Genomic DNA, 22,471 nt, shown 5'->3' with positions numbered 1-22,471 from the left:
GACTTGGGTCAAAAGCATTAGCCATCAGTACCGCAAGCACTATGAAGAGCAAGGTATTTGTTTAGATACTCTCTCCCATTCTTTCTCATGAAATGAACCTGCTAATATGTGTAACAATTACACACATCTCCAGCAGCAGCTGCTTCACATCCTCTCTGGGCCTTGGTTTGAATGTTTGGCTCTCACTGGAAAGGATTATTTTCTCTGACTGCAAATTTCCCTGCTGCAACTTGTAGAGTCCACTTAAATATCACTGACAAAACCAACATTTCAACAGTGGTTTGTTTCTTCAAGTCAGGGCAGCCACCAGAAAAAATGAAGTACACAAATACTGCACACTCAGTAACTTAATGGTAAAAAATGAGTTTATTTTAGAAGTAAAAAATAACAAGAAGGTTACAAACAAAAGACATATTTTCTAGCTAGGATTTTATTCTTATATAAAAATATCTCCAAATGCCTTTAATAAGTCTATGATCCATCCTGAATCACACTATACATATTTAGCTTTTCACTGGTTAATAATTTGAAAGTGCAGCTAAGGTCCAGAGCAAATCATCTCAAGGTGACCACGTTGTAGCTGGGAAACGAGCTGGAGGGTGCCTGCCTTTGGCCTGTGAGGCGAGCCTTCGTCTGAGCTGCCGGACTTCTGCCATCAGCTCCCGCTCCTGGCGTGCCAGTTCTGCTCGTCTTCTGTCTCAAGACAATGAAGTGCAAGAAACTTAACATTGCAACTAGTGGTTTTCCATAAACACTAGAAATACCTGTTGCAAAACAAACATCTCTGGCAGAGAAATGCTGGTTTTCACTACCACTGGATGTCATGCAGCCCTCAGACTGGTAAGATCAAGTTCTTTGAAAGCAGTGCCTCTGCTCTACCAGGTCAGATGAATTGGGGGCTACAGCAGGTCCAGAGGTCCCCATTGCCTGCAGTACATAAGGTGCATTGGAATTTAAACTGTGCTTTCACTGCCAGAGTAGCTAGGACAGACCAGAGGAAATTAGACTAATTCTTGACTATAACTCCCAGTCAGATTTTGATGAAAGACAGCTCTACAGCCTCTCAACATTCCCAAATCATAAACAGCTACGAAGACAGGAAAAGCATGGGCAAGATGATCAGGTCAGAAGGCAACTAAACTAGGCTTAAGTTTTCTAGGACCACTGTCATAACATGACACACTTCAGGCAGTTCATACCTGTGGAGCAAAGACATTTTCTGCAGGTGTGAAAGAGAACACAACAATAAACTGGTTTACTATCCACTAAACACCTACACAACTAATGACTCAATCACACAGCTGGGTGTTCCAGCAATGCTCTGAAACTAAATGTGAAAGAGACTCCTAACTTAAAAACTTACTGTGTGGTGATGATGCTAATGTAGACAAATCATTAAGACAGATGTTTCCAGACCTTGGCACCTGGTGGACGTCTACCCCTCTCTCTGGACACCTGGCCTTTAAATTGTGCAGTCTCTCTGTGGGAAATGGAAAGAAGGGTTATTTGTAAATTAAAAATATTGAAGTTTCAAGTGAATTTTTCTAGCTGGAGGTAAAACAGTTTTTCTCCAGGAAGCAAAGCTAGAACAATCACCCACTCCAGTTAATGGCAAGTACAATTTGCTCAGAATTAGAGGTCAATGTTTCTACTCTTCAGGTCAAAGCTATGCATCACAGCATTTCATTTTAAGGAATTACAGCTCTGTAATTTCATTAATTTCTTAAAATTCCCTTTAAGAAATTACAGCTCTTTAAGAAATTACATGTGCTGTTTCTTCCTATGTAATTAATCTTCTGACAAATAGGCCACTAAGATCATATGGAATATGGCTACTCATGCTTGTAGTTTTAGGAGCCACCCACTTTAATTATGCACAGTTGCAAAATACTGCATACTAAAACATTAGGTAAATAAGGACAAAGGCTGAAAAAGTTTGCCCAAAGCAATAATAATCACCTAACCCTAATATTAATCACTAATTTTATGTGAGCCTTGGAAGCGTGGTGGAGGAGTAGGAGAAATACCTGCAAAAACACACAAATGCAGCACTTGAGAAGGGTGTACTGGCCAATTCTGGAAGCACATAAATGTGTTGGGGTTTGTTTGTTTGTTTGTTTTAAACAAACACTTGGAAAGCCACTTCTTGGTGTAATACTGTATGTCATCATAGTACAACATTATTTGACAGAAAATTTCTAATGGATGCAATTTTACAATTGTTTCAAGATGAGCTAAACCTGTGCTCCTACCAAAAATGCCATTTATATTGCTGCAGTTGATAGGTAACAAACCAAGATTTCTTTCCAAGTCTGGCCTTGGAAAACAGATTTATCTGTTTCATGAAATAATATTGCCAAAAAGCACTTATGGAGTGCTTAGTAAAGGAGTTATGCTTAAGTTTATCCCCAATATTGGACAGTTTGTTTGTATTCAGTTGTTGAATGCTTCATGCCAACATACACATAGAACTGTGTTATCTACATGCTCACCAAAATGGCCATCTTCCTTTTGCAGCTTCTCAGCCAATTCTAACTCATCATTCATTTTGTCATCTAAGAACTGCTTCCTGTGCCCATCTACAGCAGCAGCCGCCTTCTGCTCTTCCTCCAGCTGAGCTTTATTCTGTACAACATCTTCCTGCTGTGCAACAGAGATGTTAAATGTCTTCAACAGATGTGTTGCAAGGAAAAACCAACAAATAGAACCATCTGGATTATTACAGATTACACTTCACCCTAAAGTCAAAATATGGTAGTCAGCTGTGTAAAGGTTTCATTTTGAAAATGTCTCATTCAACCATCTGGAGAAAGGTGAAAGTCTTAGGTCAGAGAATAAAAATGAGAGGAACTTACAGAAATAGGAATATGCTTTCCTAAGGCTAAAACATCCTTACTAATTCACTCTTGTGCTTCCAGATACTTCCAATCAAAACAAAAAAGGAGAGTTCTAACAAAATATTTCTCCAATACATTTCAGCTTTCTGCACTCCCTGTTACAGGTGGTTACATTTTTGCCAGGCCCACTTAGAAAAAGAAATTATGCAAATACCTTTTCTTTTTCTGTCTCCCTCATGGCCTTCAGCAGTTCAGCTTCTTTCACCCTGTTGTCATGCAGGAGCTTGACAATCTCTCTGTAGCGCTTCTCCCGGTCCTGGTCATCACGCCTGAGTCTCCGCTGCCGTTGCAGCCTCCAGTCACTGTCAGTGTGCTTCTGCTCAGCTTTGGCTAAATTTTCTTCAGCCACCTAATAAAACACCTTTCTTACTAGAAATTCAGTCTATTCCAACTGCACAGCCTTACCTACAGACCAGGCAAGACAAACAGAGGTGTTCTACAGTACTGGAGCCACTCACTAAAAGGTGCAGCTGACATAAGATTGATACCTGAATGCCAATACTTTCACCCACGTCCATCTGCTTCCAAAAATCAAATGCTGTTTACAAAAATTCAGACCCATATGTTTATTTCTAGACAATATACAAATGCAGATGCCAAGCATATGGGCAGTGGGATAGCTGCAACTATTTTTCCAACTGTGCAGTTACAAGTTCTGAGCTTGAAAATCTGAGCAATTCCTAATGTCAAGCTACACACATTCATTACTGTGATCTCGAAGACAGCTTCTACAGCTGAATTTCCTGCCAAGTACTACCAACTGAAACCTCCTTTGAGGCTGTCTTTTATTTTGTTATGGTTACAAACAAAACATGTTCCTTATGAGGAGGACGACTTGTTTTGAAAAGCACTTTTGAGTCTTACATGCTTTCTAAGTTTTGAGAAGTAAAAAAATAAAAGCGAGTATTTCTGGCAGGTCCATAGAATTTCAATATTATACAGCTGTTTGGACACTTCAGTCAGATTTTTGGAAATCTCAAAACTTTAAGCATAGAATCTTAATCTATTAATACAGGTATCTAGAAATGAGATTTTTTTAAAGAAAATATTTTCATATTAACTTGAACTAGTTAATTACAGTCAAAATACTATTAACCAGTGCTACTTGTATAAGTTAGCATATTGACTCCCCAGAACACATGTTAAGATCCAATAATCTTACTGAATGAGCTTTCTGTATTTCTTCTTTATCTGTTTCTATCAATCTCTGAACACGTTGATCTTCCAGATCCACCTTTCTTCGATGGGCTTCCAACTCTTCTTTTATTTCCTTTGTAACTGCCTCTTGGTCTTTGATTAGATGCTGCCAAGCACACAAACAAAAATTATTGTTGCTAAGCTACTAGCTCACATTGGTAATTCCATCTCTTTAGCATTTATTAAAATTTCATTAAACTAGTATTTGAATATATCCACACATCTCATCCCACTACATATCATAACTGTCCAAAAAAGTAATAGATCCTGCTGTTTTATCCACTTGGAATTAGATGAAGCATGAGTCATAACAGTGGCCTGAGTCATGACAAGGGATGTAATTCCATTCTCCAGATTACTGGAGAATAAAAGCAGATTTCCAACCTAAATGAATGAGATTCATCATGAAAATATTCTGAAATTTATGGCAAATTTTAGCCAAAACCCAAAAATGTTTCATAACTATAAAGTGTGTTTCATGGCACCGGGATTTGTAATAAACACATCTGTAGCTTGAAAGCAGAGATGATTTGCCAAAGTAGTACAACCCAGCAGTAGATCTAGAAACAGCATTTTAGTTTACCACCTTTTCTTCACATTCACCAGGGCACATCTACACAATTTTCTGCAAAAGTTACAACCCCTTCCCAGGCCTGTAGGAATCTGAGCAACTGAGGCAAAGTCAACATCCTTTGAAGCTGGAGTAGGGACTCTCAGCCTGCACAGACTTTGTGGGCAAACAGAGATCCTCAGCTAGTTAAATAATTGCTACCTTTCCAGCCTAGAGAGGATGGATCACTGTAGAATTAGCTCCTTAGAGAGCTCACTTTACACATACTGGAATACAAATGAGCTTAGCCTGGTTTGTGTTATGTAGCCACAATACAGCTGGCTGTGTATTGAATAAATAAATGCTAACAGAAATTTAGCCCAGTCATGCTTAGTATGGATTATAAAAAGTTTATGACCAAAAGCTTTAAAAAACCCAAATATAAGCTGACACGTTTCAAAATGAGTGTCAGAGAGCTGAATGTCTACTTCTCCTTTATTCCATTGGATCTACACATTCCCAAGATGGGTACATGTATCTTTGATTTCTAAACACTTAACTGAGTATCTTTAATCAAAAAGAACATTTTTAAAGCTTTCCATTTGCATTCTTGCTTTGCAGTAATTTATAGTAATTATTTATAATAACTAACTAAAATTTAACTTTAAACAGAATTACTGATTAAAGCCGTTTATTACTGAATAGCCATATTTCTGATTAAATCAGTCATTTCAGAAAGGAACTGCACATTCCTGATGAACCATCCACTTCTTTTTGCTTAATGATGTTGTTGGCAACTAGACATTTTTGCATCACCTACATCAATCTGCTATACTGTTCTCTCCAGAAAATGCAGATATGTGTGGATATCACAGATGAAAAGGTGGGAGTTTCTGGATGAGGAACACATTGTTATACACTAATTTCTTATTTACATGTTCCTCACTTCCCTCAAGCAGCTGAGCCCACAGCTAAACCCTGCAGGCCACTGTGGAGCCTCTCAATCAATGGCAGAGTTAATTTGCAATCTGGACATACAGCCCACAGACAGCCGAGAATTCACTAGTCCTTTAAGGAGCTCATTACATTTTTCAACACTGCCACTAACTGTTAAATTATGCATTTAAATGTTGAAGCAGTCTGCCTCATGCTAAATACACCTCTGGGCTCACAAATCACAACATATGAACAAAAATTTTAGTTATGCATTTTTTCCTTATTTTCCCTATTAAACCTTGTAGAAAATAATTGCTTGAGCAATACTCAACCTTTCTTGCAATTTCATCATTGAGACGTTTCAGTTCCATTTGAAGCTGATCTTGCTGGTAGTTCAGAAAACACCTTCTTGAAGCATCTAAAAGTTGCAGTTCCTTTATTTTCAGTTCTCTTTTCACAACAGCAAGCCTTCAAGGCCAAAATAAACAGAAATAAACAAATTAACAGAAATAATACTGTCTATGTAAAAGGTCAGTACCAAAGAGCACAAACACGCAATGCAGTTAGCCATTAATTACTGTGAGCTCATCTCCAGCTTAACAAAGCTGAGGACATCTGCTTTCATTCCTGTAATATGTCCCGTTTTCATTTAGGAGACAAAATTAAATTTACAGACACACATCTTCTAATGGCAATATCTCCAGTTAAGCTTTGAAGTCCTGTGCCCTGTTTCTGCTCCACTTTAATAAGTACTAGTTTAATGTTGCAAGGATTCAAAACTGGAAACTACTCCTTAGAATAACTGCCAGTGTCCTGGTATCTCTTGCTGCACAAAATTAGTCCCAAGTTTATCTGGTAAATATCAAACTCTTTCAAAGAACAAAATCACAAACTCAAGGATTAGTTTGTAAATAAAGGCTTGCTGACCTCTTTAAAAAAACCACTAAACTCTGTAGGTTACAGAAGTTTAGGAGATGTGCTAAAGACGTGGTGGTTAGGGACATTGTTTAGTGGTGAACTTGGCAGTGCTGGGTTAACTGTTAGACTTGATGATCTTAAAGGTAATTTCCAACTTAAATGATTCCATGATTACCTGTAGTTCATCTAAGAAATTATGGAGACGGTGAAATTCTCTTAAACCTTCACAACTGCAAAATGTACAAACTTACAGTTCAGCTTCATTCTTATCACAGCTCTTTGCTTATAAACCGATACACAAAGCAGTTGTTTTTCTCAATCCACTAGAAATCCAAGACTGTGTACAGTCACTGATCCTGTAAGTGACTCTTGTATCTGCAGTGTGGGTCTGCCCACAATGCAAGTCTGAAGTCTCAGTGTGCAGACACACAGCAACTGACTGTTTAAGAGACTTCCCAATCCGAAGGAACCAGAAAAATGGCTGGGAGTGGAGACAAGAATGTGAAGTGACTTGACCTCTAATCTGCTGCATTCCCTCCAGGGAGTAATAGGCGAGGTAGTTATATAACCCAGATCACTTAATTTCCACACCAAAATATGACCCACCAGACCACAGTTATCCCACATGACAATTTATACCAATTAGTAGTTATTTCTCCTTTACTCATGGTTAAAAATGTAATAGCAGGCTATAGTAGCCAGACCCCTAATGCTTCCTATGTTCTAATACCTCTGCCTCTGTTCTGCCAACTTCTCTTCTTCCAGCAGGATTTTCTGCCTCTGTTCTTCAGCTTCTTGAAGTAATTTCTGCTTTTGATACCAGGCTTCATCTTCTGCTTTCTGTTCCTGTGCTATGGCTTCTGATTCATGTGCTAATTGTCTACATGGAAGGCGGTCACATGTTAATCATTCAAACCACATATCAAGAAATTACTTGATTACTTTGAAATTGATGACAGTACAAGCAAAGAACTGCTGAAATCAGATGACATGAAAGAATATGGCATCCCCTTCGTAGTGACAAAGTACATGAGGAAGAGCTACCATACTGACTGTTAGAGACAACAGGGCGTTACAGATGAGTGCAGGTACTTTCTTCCTCACATTCTTAACAAAAACTGGTTTCTAAGGGTGCCTTGGCATCATGGTACCCATTGATTTCAATAGCAAGCTAAGAACTCCTGGGCCTTCAAAACTTGGGCCACACAAGGTCAACAGAGGTTTAGGCTCTGGCTATGAGCTTCCAAGTTTGGTGACTTGTGGTCCAATATCTTCTGCTAATTAGCAAACATTTTTTATTTAAGATAAGACTAATGATTTAATGTAAAAACATGTCAAACCAAGTAACTCTCAACCTTTAGCAGCTATTTCAAGTCCTTTTCCTGAATTTCCTTATCTCTTCTCAAGACTACACATTACAACATACAAAGGCAATTATGTCCACCTGTACTTCCCAGTCTGAGACTGTCTTCAATTCCTCACTAATACCTCTCTCGCAGGTATTCAATTTCATCCTGTCTGATCTTCTCCCATTTCTGAGCTTGATAATTCACAATGAACACGGGATATTTATTAAACACAGGGTACTGTCCTTTTGTAAGTGGTGTGAAGTCATCAAGCATATGCTGTGGATGGATATCCAGTGGTGTGGCCTCCATAAGATGATAGGCTTCCTTAATCACAACATTAATGTCCACGTTGTTACGATGATGAAAGAAATACTGTAAGAGACATGCTGCCATTTACATTCTACACAAGATCATGCACTTTAATGTACTTTTACATAAATTTATATTTATTTTTAATACATGTATTTGGGAATTATCATGAAAAATAGCAGAATATCTATTTCAACAGTTAATTTAAAAAGTTTTTAAAGTTTTCCCTACCAATTCATAAAACATCACAAGCTCAAGTGACTTGAGCCAAACTTCTTAAAGGTGGGAAAGGATACTGTGGTATCCTTTCCCATGGTATATAGTTCTTTTCCTTCTCTTCAAATGGCAGCTGTGGAAGGGATTTGGGAAGCTGGGTGTCAGTGTAGAGTGTCCAACAGTGACTCCTACCACTGGATAAACCTGCCCTGACTTTCAGTGTTCAGCCATGAAGCTCAGAAGTTTCTCCTCTTGCAGGGCTATTCTTCCTGTCAAAGATCTTATCTACCAAGAATATCTCTAAATGGTCATTATTAAACATAGCAATAATGTTATCTGCTTAACGTCAGTCAAACTGACTGCTCATAAGCACGTTTTAGAGGTGGAACCCTTTGTTTGCTTACAGAGATATTGTCATAGGAAAAAGAATCCTCTTCCCATGGAACATTAAACATAAGGAAACATTTTAATTTAGCTTCAGAGAACATCCAATGATACTGCCTAATTTTGAGAATCTGATGAAACAACATCACAGAATTATTGTGTATTGTCTCCAGAGGCAGAAGTCCATATTAGATCCTCAAAAAAGAGACAGAATTATTTTGTGCTTGATGAACTATTGAAATTTAGAAAATGGCCTTTAGAAAGCTTTTAAAGTTCTCCTTGCATGAAACTGCAGGAAACTGCTCAATGTTTTACTCATTTATTGTGTATTTGTCAAGTACCAGATACTAATTTGGAAACGGATCTCCTTGTAACCTGTCTAACAACGGATACAATGTTTTATACATCTTTTCCACATGATTGACTTAAATATGAAAACGTTTACCTCAAAATCTGCTGCTTGATTACAGTGGAGCAAGGGAGCTCTGGAACATATAACATAGGCAACGACAATCATTAGAAAGTATGAAGGATGGCTGGAGAAAATATTGTCAAAGGTTTTCAGCCACTCTTCTCTTGTTAGAACCTCAGATAATAGTGTTTCTAGGAGAGGCCAAGCATAAACCTAAATTATGTGGGAAAATTGACAAAATGATCCATTAGTACAATTTTACCATTCCTTTTAAAGAAACAATGCGATTTTTCTTGCCTTATACCAAGAACATATTCATTTATGAAAAAGGAAATAAACAGAACATTTCAAGGTAAGTTTCATCACCTCTAAACATACAAAGGTAATCTGGGGTGACTACAAATACATTTCTTATTTCACTGGATGTCTAGATGTTCTGTTTAGGTTTCTGAAGCTAAAATCATCCCTAATGATAAACAGGCATTAGAAAATTAATTAATCACACTTATGTCCATGTTAAAAAAGGTACATTTATAATTTGATCAGCAGATTTTTAAGCAATGTGGACTTGAAAGCAAAGAACTTCTAAAGAAATAAAGTAGCATATATATGATCATGGACAAGGAAAAACAACAGGAAATCAATGATCTATTCTTTACACTCCCACATAATTCACTGTTATTTAATGAAAACTCCCCCAAATTAGAAATATATCAAAAGACCAGCACACTATTATTTACTGCAATATATTTTTGTATAAAAAAGCTGTCTAGACTATTACCTGTGAAGTCACATTGTATTTTATTAAATGTTGAAGTAGTTCTTTGTCATGATATGCCAAAACATTTTCCATCATACCAAGGATATTAACTGGAGGATTGGGAAAGTACTCAAACCAGTGTTGACAAAAATTAACTGAAAGAGAACAAGAAGCTGAACACAATCCACTGTAATCCAGAGTGAAAGACTCATGACAACCTTGAAGTTGGGTTATCAAGCAGATGCATTTAAGATGTTGTTTCAGGCAGCAAAACCTATTTAAGATATTCCCATCTCTTCTCTTTCTGAGTATTCCTAAACCATTCCCTCCAGCTGCACTGGCATGAGTTTTTGTGTCAGTACACTGTGAACCAGACTGAAGAACTGATCTGGCTCAGATACAAAGTGAAAAAAAATCTGTGAGCTGCGGGATTAAGGCATGGGAGGCAGATGGGAATACTTAAATCAGTGTTTCTGTCTCACAAAACTACGGCCGGGATCATGTAATTTTTAACGTACTAAGAATAATTTCTGTAAACTTGGATACTTATTCACCAACAGCATGTGGTTGCAAAGTGGGTATGCATGCTTGGCAGCACATATCTTCTGTAGACTTAGCAGCAGCTGCAACAACTAATTTAAGTGTAAAGCACTTTAATTTAGAATGTTTCTTCAGAAGACAGCCACAGCCAGTGTTCAGACAAATGTCTAGTTTTGAGTTACCACATGCTTGAGACAACTAAACAGAGTTCAGTTGAGAGAGATCATTCAAACCTTGAAAGAGATCATTCCCTGTTGACTGGGAGCAGGTGACAGGTGGGGTGGGTGGCTGTGACTACCTTTCCTATGTCTCAGAGACTTAATTGTTATGATATAATTACGCTAGATACATATGGGTTTGCAAATGCTAGATACATTTCAATTAGACTTTACAAACACTGTTAAAACTGCTTTTTGCTAGAAACACTGCAAAAGGAAGTTTCATATTTTGAGGTTTTTGTTTTAAGCTCCATATTAATTCCTGGTAACACCTTGGTGACCTATAAATAAGGAAATGCCTTATTCTTTTCAGCAGGAAAATCTCTTTTGCTTTGGAAAGCTTAAACATGTTGAAGCATATTTGAGTTTTTAAAATCATTGCTTACCTACTACTGTAGCAACAACTTCAAAGCAGATCAGCTGGTTGTTCTGGAATAATTTTACAAATGGGAATGCTAGCAAAGGCATGTAAGGTGTCTCAGCAAAGATAGCAGACCAGTGAGCTAGAGCTGACAAGGTCCTGTACACAGAGGCAAACAAAAAAACTGTGTAGAAAACATTGATCCAAAACAAAACAAAAATATAGCATCTATTTTACAACCAAAACATAGAAAGTTTGTGAACTTCAAGACAGATGCAGGATTGTACGAGTTACTGAAACAAACAAAACTGCATGAGGGCACTACAGTGTCATTTTAGAATTTTTCTTCCACCTGCTTCCAGCTACTGGATACATTTCAGATGTTTATATGAAAATAAAAATGTGTAATATTTTAAACAAATACAAATATATATTTTACCTCTGTAGAACTCTCAGCAGTTTCCCACTTTTGATAGGATACTCTTTCTGAATATTTACAAATGCACTGTGGATTCCCCTATCTATCAGGCTACTGAATGCCAAGTGGTTTTCAGGAAGTTGTAATAAGGAACGCCAAACAAACATCCTGCAATTAAAATGCAGCCTTAGTCAAGGAAATTCTTTTTCATAGGCCAGTAAACACAAGCAATTTTATTTTGTGCAAGCATGAACATGCACACAAAAAACACCTGTACTTAGCTGGATATTCTCCAAATCCTTTCAATAAGGCCTGCAGACGTTTCTTGCTTAATCCACCTGGCAATTCATTCTACAAAACAGGAGATCAATAAAAATGTAACCATTTTCTCTTTCTTTGCACTCTAATTGATGAGAGGGTCTAAATATTGGAAGTTTATCACATAGGGTCAAAGAAAAAAATCCAACGTGTATTGCTGTCTGCTACATAGTCCTAGGACCTTCAACAACAACAAAAAAGTAATTAAATCATTTATTGTCTCCTGAACTCAAAGAAAGCTGCCATTGATTTCAGTCAGAAGCAGATCAGACCCAATCTGACCGAACTATGTACAATTAAATTATGGCTATAGCAAACCATAAAGAATACTAACATAAGAAATAGATCATATGGTGATACATAAACAGGAATATATATATATATATATATATATATATATATATATATATGTACACATAAAAGGCACAAGAAAAAGACAGAGAGAGAAAATGGCACTGTGATGACTGAGGGGAATAAATGTAACAGTAATTAATCTTCTAAATAATTAAGAAAAAAAGGAAATGGATCCTAGGCAGACATTTTAGAGGTGCCAGCTGGCTTTCTGCGGGGAAGCATATCAGATCTAGCAAATACCAAATGTGTCACAAGTTGCTTGAACAACTGCAGAGGTACCCCAGACTGGAGGCAGCTCTGACTGTGTCACATACTGTAGGAGTATGGGCTAAATAGAGAGAGAAAATGGTACTAAAATTTCCTTCATCCCTGCTCTGCTCAAATATCCAAGTGCTTCAGTGAATTTATTTTTTAAAGCAAATGGCAATGAAATACAAACACTGCAGACTGAACGACAAAATATTTGCAATTTCTTCCTACCTCTTTATTTTCAAGTGATGTATTTGCTTGCAGTTTTAGCAATTTGCTTTGAATTTTGCTTTGTTTGGATTTCCATGGCCCCTTTGACCTTCCTGAAGTCACTTTTGTGATCAGTTTATTTGTCTCTGATGTGTACTTGGGCCCATCTTCTACAACTTTGAACATGAATGGTGGAGGCTAGTATTAAGTGCAAATACTTTGGTTAAAATCTTGTAAGACAGATTACGAAGAAATATAATTTGTTGCTTACTCTATTTTATATGCCACATTTTTGAGCTTGATGGCCATAAAAAGAAGACTAGAAGCACATTTATACTATAGATAAACAGATATAGATTGCATACTCCTGGAAAAGGATGTCCATGAATAAAATTGCTCTAACTATGAGAAGGTTTATGTAGCTTCCAAGCTAACTCAGACATTATGTTATTTACTTGCATAGCAAACAGTAAAAATATAATTGGGATACTACAGATGTGTATCATGTACTGCTCAGGTTATTTACTTTAGTGTGTTTCTCAATGTCATTAAAATATTTTGCATTTCTATAGCACCAGTTAAAAGAATACAGAAGACCTTTACAAACTTTAATTAGTCTTCAGTGTCAGGCAGGTATTAATTAATTCAATGCTGGAGATTGTGAAAGCAAGTGACAAAGTGGATATCCCAGTTTATGTCAAACTGTCAGCAAAAGTGCAAATGGAATGCGTGTGACATCTTTACACATCCTTCCTCAGCTCCAGCTCCATCATTATCCAGAGCTGGTTACTGTTTACTTCAAAGACATGGTGATTAAAGATACATGGAATTCTGTATTTAGAAACCTGACTCCCATTAATAAATTAATAAAATAAGAACTGGTATTTAGAATGTTTGTTATTTAGGAAGGATTAGAAGTGTATGATTGTGCCATAAATGATGGGTGCTGGTATCCAATAACACAGTAAGAAGAACAAAATCACAGTAACAAAAACACCATTCGTGCCCACAATTTAAGAGAGCATTAGTTGCAAAATATTTCCTGTAGGAAATGGAACAGAAGAGGCACAATTATTTTGTTTCCATTTCCTCCAAAACACCATTACAAAAAGAAATTGATGCACACAAATTGCTATAGAAAGAAATACCATCTCCCCCTTCCAACACTAGTAACACGGTGATATATATACCTTGAAAACATCAAATTACCTTACAGGCTGGAGGAACTATGAAGGAAATTGTACAAATCACTTTTTCTTTATTTGTATTGTTAAATATGACACCTCTGCAAACTACTGCTGATGCAAAACATATGCAGACAAATATAATCTTTAAGAGGACTTACTGCTGTTTTAAGAACTGTAAAATACTCTACCTTATTTCCTTCTTGAGTCAAAGCTTGGACACTGTATAAGTTAAGGCTTCCATTTTCCATTACTGAGGCAATATACTGTCCATTTGGGCTAATCACTGCTGTACTAATTCCCTCTTCAGGACTCCCAATGTCAAAAAGAAGTTTGCATGTTTCTATATTGATAAATCTCATAATATTATCTTGACTTAACACTCCAAGGACCTACAGGTTAAAAGGATTCATCCAGTAATACTGCTAATGTAAAACAAAGTGGAATACTCAATTCAGCAATGACATTCCATTAAGCTAAAGGAGCAAAGATTCAGCACAGTAATGTATATTTCCTTTTGTGTCGTATACCCCTATACCCCCAGAGCCCCCACAAAAGCCCTCCAAGTACAGGTGTTGAATCCACTACCCAAATACTCCTGTCTTAAGCTTTATGAAAAAACTGACCTGATTGGAGCCCCCATCAAAACTGTCAGGGAGGAATTCCAGGTGACGGACAGCTCGCACTTTCTCAGGCATCTGGATTATTCTCATCAACCGCTTTAATTCCAAACACCATACGTGAAGATGATTTGATTTCCCACCAGCTACCAAAGTGTGACCATCCCTGCATCACAGGTAAAGCTTCCATCAGCATACTATAAATTAAATTAGTGTTAGCTAAAAAGAGAGATTGTTCATTTTGTTCTGTGCCCTCAAATCAGTTCTGAATCAACCATTATTCCTGTGATACTCTCCTGAGGAAAGAACAAAATGGCTCCTAAATAATAAAATCTGTTTTAGTAAAGGATAGTTTAAACCTTATTTTAGTGGTCACTAAAAATCAACCTAATTTATTTCAACTGCTATGGGACTATAATAAAAACTGCTACTGATCCTTGCTGAAAGTATCAGTCACAGCAGAGTTCAAAAGCTTATCATAGTATATAGCTGAATACTTCCACAAAATGTTACAATAAAGAAGGAGAACCTGTTTAAAACCATAATTTTTATAGTCTGCCTTTAGAATGTTTAAAATAGCAATTTACCTGGTAACAGCAAACACCTTATAAAATAATACAGAACCTTCTACAGGAGCTGACAACTGGTATTTACAGTGAAGAGTATCGAATTCCCATGCAAAAACAGAATTATCTTTGAAACAGCTGAGAATGGTGTTACTCAATGGAAGAAAAAAAACCTGGAAGAATATGGAAAAGAAAAAAAAATGGGATGTTGTCAAGGAAGTACATTTTAAATTACCAAAGTGCATGGCAAAATAAATCATGGCAGGTGTGGCTATTACTGTAAGTGTTCAAGGCTTGGATCCCACAGGGAGCCGGCCCTTGTCCCCTGTGACAACCTAGAGAAGAGTAGGTGTGTTCTCCTTGCACTGGTTAAAATGTGTTGTACCCTTTGATAAGCCAGTTTAACTCACTGAAATAACTGTTAAATTTTATCTGTCTTGTTTTTATGACTGTTAAACTTTTATTGTTTCCGATGAGTGCAGAGAGGACGCAATAAAAACACTTGGGACATCACTGACTGAGATTAAGTCAGTGCTACCAAGTTCGTCATTTTGGTCTGAATGATCTCTTGGGGCCTTGAAAATCTGGAAATATGGATATGTGGGCTGGGTTTCATCTTAGTGACTGAAAATTGGACATTCAGGCCAAATGAGTCACTTGACAGTGAGCAAAAGTAACCTGTGGGGAAAAGAGTCATCTCAGTTACCAAGTAATTTATCTTCAGAGAGACTGAGCGGTCTGTCCTCCTTCAGGGACCCTGAGGAAAACTAGACAAAGAATTGAGAGCAGATGAATTTTGGTAAACTGGAGTACTGAATAGTTGCTAATTTTCTGCTTTGCCATAGAAAAATACCACAGGATGGTCACAAGCAGCTGTTGAATAAACAGTGATGCTTTGGAAATTATCATTTAGATGTGTTGTATTCTCATTTGTCTCACCTGCTGTCTCTTCACTCTGCACCTCAGTCTCTGTCTTTTTAAATTAGCTTTGCCCCATACCAACAGAACAGAAGGTGTATGTTGGAGTACAACTGGGCTTAAGAGGCATCAAAAAGCACACAAGATGGATGTGACATTGCTACAATGGCTCAGAGAGCAAGCAAGAATCCAGCTTTGCGCAGTGTTAGACTGTGGTCTAACAATAAATCTGAACTTCAGTAAAGCATGTATTTACCTACATGTCTTAGACTGTGGAATGAGAATAAATACCATTATTCTAAAGACAGGAAAATGAAATCTAGATCATTTGCATAATGTCCTATAAGAAGTGGTAGCGCCAAAGAGAGCAGGCTCCTGATTCCCAAATGTGATTTATTAATTCAATCATAATCTCTACTGTTTGGCTTTAAAAGTTTTTTCCATACTGCAACATCCTCATCCTACCAAATTCCAAGAGCCACTTACCAATAAGAAGTCCCTACACATAGCCTACACAAAGAAAGATACTTAGCACTAGAAAAGTCTCCACTAGAGAAATGCATCCATCTTTGGAGGATGTTTTAATTATTTTAGCAACATGTGCTACACAACAGTTTTAATAAAACAAACAAACAAAAATTTATGGATGATCTTTCACAGTAATTGCTAGGTGACTATTTTAAGCTGACAGAGTTTCTGCCTGACCCAGAATGGGTGAGGACACTCAAATGAATAGCCTTGTTCTCTGCAAAAGCAGCACGGCTTTTTAGTGGCCAGCCTGACGAGAAGCTTGGTTTGAAGTGGTGTTTGTCAGACTATTCACTGCAGGGCAGCACGTGTGCAAGACATGCTCAGGCACTGGGTCAGGACTTTCTGTAGTACTTAGAGCATAGTGTGACGTTTGATGGCGCAGGCAGACCTGTTTAAAGTAGTGTAATGCTAAGGGAGACCTACTTAAACCAATCCCTGGCACAAACATGTCATCCTTCTCATCCCATGCTGTTCCAGTGTGTCTGTGCAGCAAACAGAAGCAAAGAAACCACTAGGCTGAGAAGCAGTGATTTCTTTTTGCTGAGTTCCTTTTCAGCCTCATTTGTTCCCACATTCAGTGCTTTGCATGCACAGACAAAAGAGCTTTGGAATAAGAAGCTGAATGAGGTCAGGTGGTGGTGACTGTTTGAAGTTACTATTATGACACCAAAATTGGTTTTTTAACAATACCCTTAAATCACACTACCATTCAGGTTGGAATCAATCTACACAGGTCCTCTGAGCCCACCCTAGGCTAATGCCAGGTCAACCTAGAAGATGGTTCAAACTTCCAAGTTAAATTGGGTTAGTCAAGGTCATGTCCAAGCAAGTTTTGAGTATCTCTAAAGATGGAGGTTCCTTAAAAGTTCCCAGCAGATCTCTGCAACTACTGAGTCATTATTTCAGTGGTCTGGGTGATGTGATAGGATGAAAGTTAAGAAGAGATGCCCGAAGATGATGACAAAAAAGATTCATTTAAAGACTATTTACAAGTAATGTGATTTTAATATGTGATGTTATACCTACTGTGGTGTGCTTGTTCACCCTTTAGCAATTGCTCTTTACTCACCTTTTGTATACCCACAGACTGACGAACATTCAGCTTTCTTATTCTTTGAAAGGTGTCCAAGTCCCACAGTTGAGCTGTATCAGTGGAAGTAGTGATGGCAAACTTGCCCGAGCCATGGACAGAGATGGAAGACACAGAAGATTCATGGCCTCTCATCCAACTAACTAGCTCCTGGGTTCCTGCAGAAGTTGATGAAAAAGATATGAAAGTCATTCAACTACTGTCAACAACTACTACTTTATTCTTTATTGTCAACACTATGCTGTGAAAGAGACTTTTAAGCGTAGCCAGTATATAACCATTTGCCATCACAGCCCAACACACAAGAAGCAAAGATATCAGTCTTCACATAGGTTTTATACCTTAGAAAGGCACAACCTTCTTCTCATCTCCAAATAACATTTTACAAGTTATGCTCAGTTCTGCACAGAAAGCCAACTTGCACAGACTTGATTCATTTAGTCTAAAAATCAATCTTAAAAAGCCATGAACAATGTGATCAGTTAAGTTCAGCATGCCTCATAGAATATCTGATGTGAACACCCACAGAAGCTGAGATTGAATGTTCTAGTTAGAATTCTGCACTTGTTTTTACTTGTGAACAGAATGTGTGAATGATTACACAACTATTTACAGGTGCAAAGAAGAATGGTTTAATGACAACAGGCTATGACTACAGAAAGGCAGAGTCAGAAAGCAACAGCTCATTAATTCTTTTAGAACCTTAAACATTTTTATGCTGTGCACTGCATTCTAAGGAAATCGTTCCTCTGACTACAATGTCTCCCACTTGTGACTGCATGACCACTAATCTTCCCTCAGCGACCAAACTGCACTCGTGGCAATTACACTGTTTACATTGGGTGGTTTGCCTGGCAGCCCATGGAGTGGTTCCAGCTACTGCTGTGGCATCAAAGATAGGAAATGGCTATAAAGCAGCTCATAAAGACTAGCAGTCAAACTTTCTGCTGTGCTTACAGACAATGGAGTGCTTAAAGCTATCATCACCTGAGAGGTGACAGGGAATTAGAGAGTATGTCTTCTAAAGAAGGGGATGGAGCCCATCAGGTAAGAACTGTCTAACACCTCAAGCAACTCTACTGATTTAGGTGAGCACCATTCATATTTTAGAACATTCTTCAGTATGACTTGATATCTAGAAACAGCACCATATGAACATGCAGTACTCTCTGGAGTAATAAAGATTTCTCTAAGTGCATCCAAACATCTAAGTTTGGTCTTGCTGTTGTTTAAAGGAAGAGAAGAGTGCAGAGGATTTCAGACCTTAACTCTTCCTCTATTTTGATGAACATTGTGCTACATTAAAATCTTCACAGATAATCTCAAACCCTAAAACTGTAGATGAGTGACTCCTACAGCTTTTTAAAAATATCTAAATCCAGGTAATAATTTGATATAATGGAGACATTACAAATTTTCTGATAGGTAAAGAATAATTTATGAAGAATGAATTGTCACTGCCCTTCACCATTTAACTTCTAATCAAGACAGAGACACACAGCTGTAATGTTAATTTTTAATATTGCTTTTCAATAAGGATATAGAACTACTTGAATACTCAAAAGTACTGACATTTCTTTTCGTGTACATTGTCACTTTGTTCAAATATTTTACTGTAAATATAGTTAAGAATTTGTTCAGTTGCAAACTAACATACTGTCAACTGGTTTTGGCTTTATTTTAATACAGTACCTCATTCTAAGTAAACATATAAAAACTGCTTTTAAAAAAAAAGCAACATACCTAACTACAATCCTGTGGTGGACTTCAGTTAAACAAATGCCTGTGTGACTCAGTGAGAATAAAGAACTTTAGCAAAGCAAAGGGTTCATTTAGGTTCATTTACCCAAAGACTATAACCAACATGGGCCCAAACTTTTCTTTTTATGGCATGAAATACATAGTATAATTTCCATAAAACAAACTAGCTGAAAATTTAAGATCAAAACTAAAATTATGTAAGTTTTCATGCCAATACAGATAGCATTTAAGCCCTGAAATTTCTCCTTACCTGTATCAAAGCACTTAACGGAATAATCTGCCAAAGCCACAAGGAACTCTGTCTTTCTGCGAAGATTAAATGCCAAAGCAGTGCAAGCCTGCATTGTTCTCTGAACAAGGTTGAACCTATTTAAAAATACACATTCTCATTGTGTTAGGAAACTTTGGTTCATTTAATGTCAAGTGAATAATTTAATTGGTTTCAATATATTTCACAGAGAGAAAAAAATAAACTCAAAAGAAGGAAGTAAGGAAATAATATCCAATTATAATAGATCTAAAAATGAGTGCTAATATTTTTAAAACTCTAGTAAAATGCTGAAAGACTGGTTGATGCATTTCTGCAAATGAAAAAACTAGGTCTAGTCTACTGTAACTCATTGATCTGTACTGGTCCAAGAATAACTTCTGGTGGTGGCCCTTAAGTTCTATGGCATTGCTGTTCTTTTTACAGTTCCAAGCCTCTGATCTTTTTGAGCAGCTAAACTAGTGAAATAACATTTAGGGGTCTACACAAGACACTGGGTTGAAGTTTCAGCCCTGAGCAAACTACTGCCTATTTAAAACTATCTAGTTAAAACCTGACCTGTGGGATCCTGTCCAGGCAACTTCCACACCCCTGAATACTACACATGTCTCAGACAATTAAAAAGTCTTGATAGAAATATTCTTACCTGTTCGCATTCAAGTCAAAAACATATATATTCCCTTGGCGGTCTCCAGCGAGGAGAGAATCCCCAGAACTGTCAAAAGCCACATTCAGAAAATGTATTGTCTTTGAATGGTACCCTTGGACACTGTGAATGATGTTCACTATAACTCTGTGAAGAAAGCCAGCAAAACAACCTTAGAACCATTTTATTACCATTTATATGTGCAAGACATAGGATTAAAATGTTTCTATCTTATGATTTTCCAATTCTGATTTTCCATGTTCTATGAAAAATCTCCCATGAAAGCCATGTATTTCTAAAATGTATGTTACAAAGAAGTAATGCACTGGGTTGGAGGTGGGTAGAAGACAGGTAAAGCAGATGGGGGAAATTCACCATTCACAATCCTTTCATGTGGTTCCTGGTTACCTGATTTCCATTATTAATGAATAACACTAATATATACTGATGTATCTGAAAGCCCAGTTCAACACTCAGCAAAGAACCTGGCTCATCATCACCACTGCAAAGAAACGTTCTAGAAAACTGAGAAGCTGTGAATTACTGTAAGAAACCAGTCTGTTTAGATGTGGGGAAAATCAGTTTTAATATCACTTCTTTTCACATTCTTCAAAAGTATTGGGATTGTTAAGCCTGGAAAAGAGAAGGCTCTGAGGTGACCTAATTGTGGCCTTCCAGTACCTGAAAGGAGCCTACAAGAAAGATGGAGAGAGACTTTTTACAAAGGCCTGGAATGGCATGACAAGGATGAATGGCTTCAAACTGCAAGAGAGGTAGGTTTACATTAGACATTAGGAAAAAAATCTTTACTATGGGGGTGGTGAGACAATCAGGCTCCCTAGAGAAGTTCTGGATGCTCCATCCCTGGAAGTGCTAAAGGCCAGGTTGGATGGTGTCCTGAGCAGCCTGGTCCAGTGGAAGGTGCCCAGGCCCATGGCAGGGGGCTTGGAACTAGATGATCTTTGAGGCCCCTTCCGCTCCAAACCATTCTACAATTCTATGAAGAAAACCTTATTTATTACTATTCATCTGAGCTATTACAGAACAAAACTTTCCAGTTTTCCACTTCTATCCTTGTAAGGTGTTGTCCATGTAAAACAGAGCCAGATGCAGAAATGTGCACAATAAGCTGTAAGAGGAAGGTTTTTCCAGGAAGCAGGACACTGAGATTTGGAAGATCTGCTATTCCTGGATGTATTGCCTAACACTGAACAAGCCAATCATTTTGTATTATCACTTGGATGTGAATTCACAGCTAAATACCAAACGTGTGCCAGATATTGGCAGGCTGATTAAAGATTGCAGAGCACTTGCAGAATGCAAGGTTGTATAAGATACTGATAGCTCTCTGAGACACAGAATATGCTACCCAACACCTTCATGAGGCTGTGGGGCAATGTTACAAAGTCTGAGTGAACACGAGGTCATACAGCTGTGGTGCAGACTAGAGATAAAACTAATTGCACCTCACTGTTAAGCCCATTCTTTTCTTCAATACAAGGGCTATGAAATTAGAAAGATAAACTATTTTAAAGTGTAATTGAAATCTAGTGATGTTTGTGTGGGATTATGACATTAAAGACCCTAACAAATGAAGTATGACTTCTGCTTCTAAAACCATGCTGAAACACAAGTATTACCACTGCAGCTACAGAACCTCCCAAGACCTTCTCAACGTCACTCTCTGCCTCTCAAAAGTTTTCCTGCAACTAAACTAAGCCAGGAGAACAGAGTTAAGAGTTCCTGGGAGTCCCCCAGGACAGAGACCCCCAAAGCATCATTTGTGCCGTTGCTCTTCAGCTTAGACCAGGCAGTATTTACATAGCATACCACACTGCGATTAATCTCCTGGAATTCCCCCATGGCATTTTATTCAATACACCTGAACTGGGTAAGTGCCCAGCCAAGCTGAGCAGCCTGAGCGCGGGGGTTTCACAGCCTCCTTGGGGACCTGCTCCGCCTTCAAGCGGGCATCTCATTAATACATGGAAGTATCACAAAGGCGGTGCCGAGAGGATCGGTGAAGACTCTTTTCGGTGGTGCCCAGCGACAGGACGAGGAGCAATGGCCTTAAACTAAAACACAAAAATTTCACCTCAACAGGAGGCAGAACTTGAGGCTGAGGATGGCAGGGCACCAAACAGGCTGCCCACGGAGGTCGTGGAGTGTCCCTCTCTGGAGACATTCCAAGCCCACCTGGACTCCTATGTAAGCTGCTCTAGGTGACCCTGCCTTGGCAGCGGGGCTGGACTGGATGATTTCCAGAGGCCCCTTCCAACCGCAGCGATTCT

General features: G+C 38.0%; 1 protein-coding gene across 5 annotated transcripts in view; it reads right to left on the bottom strand.

The window, feature by feature from the left end:
- Positions 1 to 347: 347 nt before the first annotated feature.
- TBC1D31 (TBC1 domain family member 31) overlaps positions 348 to 22,471 on the bottom strand; it is a 23,015-nt gene continuing 891 nt past the window's right edge. Inside the window, exons 2-22 of one of the 5 annotated variants that reach the window (XM_053947016.1) lie at positions 22,276 to 22,469; positions 20,181 to 20,327; positions 19,517 to 19,632; positions 17,485 to 17,663; positions 14,988 to 15,139; positions 14,407 to 14,566; positions 13,972 to 14,172; positions 12,618 to 12,794; positions 11,737 to 11,816; positions 11,487 to 11,633; positions 11,073 to 11,206; positions 9,950 to 10,083; positions 9,202 to 9,381; positions 7,987 to 8,219; positions 7,229 to 7,378; positions 5,913 to 6,048; positions 4,060 to 4,200; positions 3,052 to 3,246; positions 2,493 to 2,643; positions 1,364 to 1,480; positions 348 to 697 (exon numbers count right to left, since the gene is read on the bottom strand). In XM_053947016.1, coding sequence (XP_053802991.1) covers positions 561 to 697; positions 1,364 to 1,480; positions 2,493 to 2,643; positions 3,052 to 3,246; positions 4,060 to 4,200; positions 5,913 to 6,048; positions 7,229 to 7,378; positions 7,987 to 8,219; positions 9,202 to 9,381; positions 9,950 to 10,083; positions 11,073 to 11,206; positions 11,487 to 11,633; positions 11,737 to 11,816; positions 12,618 to 12,794; positions 13,972 to 14,172; positions 14,407 to 14,566; positions 14,988 to 15,139; positions 17,485 to 17,663; positions 19,517 to 19,632; positions 20,181 to 20,327; positions 22,276 to 22,469 — 3,261 coding nt within the window. In that variant the 3' untranslated portion in view covers positions 348 to 560. The remainder of the gene's footprint in view (positions 698 to 1,363; positions 1,481 to 2,492; positions 2,644 to 3,051; positions 3,247 to 4,059; positions 4,201 to 5,912; positions 6,049 to 7,228; positions 7,379 to 7,986; positions 8,220 to 9,201; positions 9,382 to 9,949; positions 10,084 to 11,072; positions 11,207 to 11,486; positions 11,634 to 11,736; positions 11,817 to 12,617; positions 12,795 to 13,971; positions 14,173 to 14,406; positions 14,567 to 14,987; positions 15,140 to 17,484; positions 17,664 to 19,516; positions 19,633 to 20,180; positions 20,328 to 22,275; positions 22,470 to 22,471) is intronic. The other 4 variants (XM_053947025.1, XM_053947033.1, XM_053947040.1 and 1 more) reach the window with 4 other exon arrangements.

This window comes from Vidua chalybeata, chromosome 1 (genome assembly GCF_026979565.1).
Source record: "Vidua chalybeata isolate OUT-0048 chromosome 1, bVidCha1 merged haplotype, whole genome shotgun sequence".
NCBI classification, from domain to species: domain Eukaryota; kingdom Metazoa; phylum Chordata; class Aves; order Passeriformes; family Viduidae; genus Vidua; species Vidua chalybeata.
Note: the sequence above shows the minus strand (reverse complement) of the source record. Positions and strands in the feature narration are given on the sequence as shown.